The 4,585-nt window shown below is 47.4% G+C and overlaps 1 protein-coding gene across 1 annotated transcript in view; it reads left to right on the plus strand.

Annotated features, from left to right (window-relative positions):
* Positions 1-212: 212 nt before the first annotated feature.
* ZDHHC4 (zinc finger, DHHC-type containing 4) overlaps positions 213-4,585 on the plus strand; it is a 5,866-nt gene continuing 1,493 nt past the window's right edge. Inside the window, exons 1-5 of the mRNA XM_010002573.1 lie at positions 213-320; positions 1,905-1,996; positions 3,368-3,546; positions 3,646-3,771; positions 4,410-4,553. Coding sequence (XP_010000875.1) covers positions 213-320; positions 1,905-1,996; positions 3,368-3,546; positions 3,646-3,771; positions 4,410-4,553 — 649 coding nt within the window. The remainder of the gene's footprint in view (positions 321-1,904; positions 1,997-3,367; positions 3,547-3,645; positions 3,772-4,409; positions 4,554-4,585) is intronic.

The raw sequence follows: 4,585 nt of genomic DNA on the forward strand, positions 1-4,585 counted from the left end.
GCCTTGGAGCCGCCGGGCCTGCAGGTGTGTGTGTGGGGGGGGCAGCTCCCGGGGACACCCTGCGCTTCATGGGGGGACCAACGTCCCCCCCCCGGCTTCCTGAGGGCTGGAATTGCTCCGGTGGGAGCCTCGGGGCACCCTCGGGTCCCTGGAGGCCTCTGTCGTTCACTCTCGGCCTCTTCTGTTGTGTGTTTTCTTTTTAGGGCTCGGGAATGGATTTCCTGACGCTTTTCCTGGTTTATCTGTGTTCGGTGCTCGCTGCTGCCGCCCTGCTCTGCGTCTGCTCCGGGAGGAGGAGGGGAGGAGGTTTCCTCAGCCAGGTAAAACAGGAGCCTCTTTCTGCTTCCTTGTGCTGGGATTCGGGTGTTTATCCAACAGAAAAAAACCTGCCGGGTTGTGTGGTTTGAGCCGTGGTGTGGTTCATATGTCACTCTTTATTTTTACAACTGCCCGTTGGGATTGAAGATATCATAGAATCCCAGACTGGTTTGGGTTGGAAGGGTCCCCAAAAATAATCCAACCCCCCTGCATGGGCAGGGACACCTCCCACCAGCCCAGGCTGCTCCAAGCCCCATCCAACCTGCCCTTCAACACTGCCAGGGATGAGGCAGCCACAGCTTCACTGGGCAACCTGGGTCTCACCAAATGGAAATACTTTGGGCTGGTGAAATCCTTCCCAAGCATGGAGTGAAAAAAAACCCTCTTCCACCTCCTGCAGGGTAGGAGTAAGGATGGAGCTTCTTGTGATACTAAAAGGACATTTTTCAGTGACACTGTAACACATCAGCTTTGAGAAATTAAATACAATGAGTTATTTAAGTATTTGCAGTTTTGTGGTATTTGCTGTCCTTACTAAGATAAAAAAGGAGGGGGGAGGTTTTAGAGGTAAAATAGGGAGAGAATTATAAGTGGTAGCAAATATTGTAGGGGAAGCTCTTTAGTGTGAGTATGGAATGATGCTGCAGCCTGTTGTTTCCTTAGAGGGAGGAATGAAGAGCTTTAAAAGAGGATTAAGAATTGGCATTTTATTGTAAAAGCAGGGAATGAATTGTTTCATTATGTGTTTCCTTTAGCAGCACACAGCCTCTTTTAAAAAAGACTTGTCACTTGAGCTGCTGATATGAGGCATAACAGTTAAAAGAAAAATATTTAACATCTTCTCAACTGTACATATGCTTTTTGCCTTCTGGTCTTTTACATCTGAGAGGAGAAGCTCTCACTGCATATTTTCTTTCCCTGTCAACTAGAAATAGGCTCAGCTGCTCTAATTCCTCCACCAAGGATGGAGCAGCATGTTGCTATAGAGATCTCTCACCTTCTGAGCAGCAGAGTCAAACAATTCCTACTGCTGAGAACTTTGCTTAATGAAGACAGGCAGTTTTCTTCTTTGTTGTCTCTAGCTGTTTTTGAAATGGCAGTTGGATAGACATGGAATTACCAGGTCACAGCTGTAGTTGAAGAAACTGGGGGCAGGGGGATGTTTGCTGGGCATTGTTTATTGGTTTGGGTTATTGGGTTTTTTCCCTTCTTCTGGAGGATAGCAGGCTTTATCCCTTTGCTCATCTCCACTTGCATCTGTCAGATGTCCTGGTGAAGCATATTGTAGTTGAGAAATTGCTCAGTTCTATCCCCTGCTTAACCAGTTACCCAGTCTATAACCCAGTGTAAGCTCCTTAGAACTTTCACACATTAACCCAGATACATTTGTTCATGCCTTCTGGGCTTCTGAGAATGTGGAGCCTCTGTCCCACGTTGCAAACCCCAGCCTCTATTCTCAGTGTCCCTGAAAATGAGCTTCCTCCCCAGTCATATGGCTGCAGTGACAGAGAACTGAGGGATTAGGTGACTTTTGTTTTTGTTTGAATGTTCCACAGGCAGAGCAACGTGCAGTTCAGGTAACACAGTCTTTTCATTTGCTTCAGGTGTTGTCATTTGTAATCCCCACGCAGCTCCAGAGCGTGACACAGCGGGCACTTCACAGGCTCTTCCACACAAGGTATTGCACTTCTTATTTACAATTCTGACATTATTTTTCACTAGTATTTCTGGCCACTCTTGGTGACCTGCCACCATCAGAGCTCTCAGTGTTATCCTTAGATACTCCCTCTTCACTGGAGGTGCTTGTCATGGATTACAGGTTCCCTTTAAAGTTTGCCACACTGTTATCTGTCTGTGCCTTGCTTATCGTTGAGAAGATGGTGCCCTGAAATGTTGGAACATATTGACAAATAAAGATAATGTGGTTCAGGAGTTTCCAGTGTAACAGATGTTGGTCGCACTGGTGGGAGGCAGCACCCATGAGAGAATTACAACAGACTCTCTAGCAGCTGCAGAATGAGTTTAGACAGAGCCAGCCATCCCTGTCCTCTCCTTCAAATCCCATTAGTCTTAGTCCAGCAGCTGGGATGTCCAGGTGGCTCAGGGGGAAGCTGCACAGCTGCCAACGTGCAGCCTGCTGTATTAGGTGAATTTTGTAGCTTACAGGAAAGGTTGGTGCTTTAGGATCTGCTTCAGGAACTATTGAAACACCTTTTCTCTGCAGGCAGCAACTGCTTTGGGACAGGCACTGCAGGTGGGCACATGTACAGCTGTGCCACTTGTGCTGCATTGGCTTTGCTGCCTGCTCTGCAGACTCTCTGGTGCAGGAGAGAGCAGCAGGGGAGAGCTTGTCTGCAACAGACTCCCCACTGTGGTGAAATACACATCAATAGCTACTTCAAACTTGTAATGAAAGTCCAGCAAACTGATGTGTGACACAGAGAGCTGCAGTAAGTGAACATTGCTCTCCTAACCCGTGGCTTGTCTGAGCATCTTTCTGCCAGGCTGCTGAGAGTTGCTGCTCAGTCTGACACATCCCAAACAAACCTGCATGCCAAACTCTTGGGCAGCTTGCCTGGCAGGAGCTTGGACATGCTGGGACTAGTGATGGCCATTGCTACCTCCTGCCACGCTTGTTTCCTAACAGCTGCTTATAGTGCTACAGGTTTTTTAAGATTACCTGTTACTGGAGTTTGCTTTCATAGCAGCACATAGCAGTTGTCTTCTGGCAGAAAGCTTTGTGGCAGTGGCATATTTTGTCAGCACCAAGGGTGCTTTGTACTTGATTCTGCTGTTGGAAAAAAAATTCCAAAGGACATGATGGTAACGGACGTGAATTTAGCTGGCATATTTAAAGGAGCATCTGTGGGAAGAAGAGGAGAAGCCACTGGATGGATGAAACACTATTAATATTCAATCCATGCTGGCCTGAAAACCTAAAAGAGGTGTCTCCTTGCATATGGAAAGTATTTGCTGATCACCTCTGCGTGTACTTGACCTGTTAATCAGGATGCTGAGTATTAAATAGACCGTTCCCTTTCTGTTCCAGAAACTGTTTGTTTGTTGTGCTGCACATCACCTTGCAAGCTGCAGTGTTTGGGGAGTACACCTGGGAAGTGTTTGTTTACTGCTGGGAGCTGCAGTTCCACCTCCTGCTGCTGCTGCTGCCCTACCTGCTGCTGGCTGGGAACGTGGGCTTCTTCCTTCTCTGCTCCCGGGCCAATCCTGGTAAGCTCCTCTGATCATGAGCTGTAGCTGTTTGAAAACAGGACCTAACAAGTGTTACAAACACCACGACTTTTGCTATTTTTCTTGTTTCTTCTGCAGGTATCATAACAAAATCAAACCATGCGTCCCTGGTAAAGATTTATGCCTATGATGGAGTGTTATTTCAGAGAGGCATCGTGTGTCCTACGTGCAACGTGGAGAAGCCAGCCAGATCAAAACATTGCAGTAAGAATCTTGCCTTCCTTGATGAGTATAAAAGTCATACTTTCCCAACTTAAATCTCCATCAATAACTGCAGTTCACGCAACACCTGTTCTGTTCTCTAGTTCAATGCACACAGGTTTGTGTAGGTGTTACTGGACTCCCAGATCACAGCTGCTCTTTGCTCACCCATGGAACTGTTTTGCTGCTGTTTCTTCTCAGAAATTGCCGGTTCCAAAGGTGTTGCCTGGGGTCAGGAACAGGCTAAAATTACACACCTAGAAGTTAAACAAAAAATGTTCACCTGTCAAGACGTGAGTTCAGGATTTTGTGCTTCTCTTGCAGAATTTGCTGTTTACATCTAAAAGAAATCTGGGGGCTACAATCTCTACCTTTCATATACTTTGCTAGGCAGTACTGCTGGAGAAGCCAAAGTTGTTGAGCTGCAGTTTTGGTGAATAAAAGAGGAAATGAGATAAAGGTCTGGGTTTAGTATTGGGGATTTTTATTATGAAATCAGTGTATTTGCTGCAAAAGCTGCTGGCTAGATCATGACCACAAGTCTTAGGTTCATTTTTTTTTTTCAGATGAAAAACTAACCCAAATGAAACTGATAACTTAAGAAAAGCACTAGTGCCTGTCTTGCCCCTCTCCCCGGGCAGGTCTCTGCGGGAGGTGCGTGCACCGCTTCGATCACCACTGCGTCTGGGTCAACAACTGCATCGGTGCCGCCAACGCCGGGTACTTCTGCCTCTACCTCGGCTCCCTCAGCGCCGCCGCCGCCGCCATCGCAGCCGTCACGGCAGGCCCGCCCTCCCACCTTGGGGCGGGCCTTCGC

Source organism: Chaetura pelagica, unplaced genomic scaffold (assembly GCF_000747805.2).
Source record: "Chaetura pelagica isolate M959 unplaced genomic scaffold, ChaPel_1.0 scaffold438, whole genome shotgun sequence".
NCBI classification, from domain to species: domain Eukaryota; kingdom Metazoa; phylum Chordata; class Aves; order Apodiformes; family Apodidae; genus Chaetura; species Chaetura pelagica.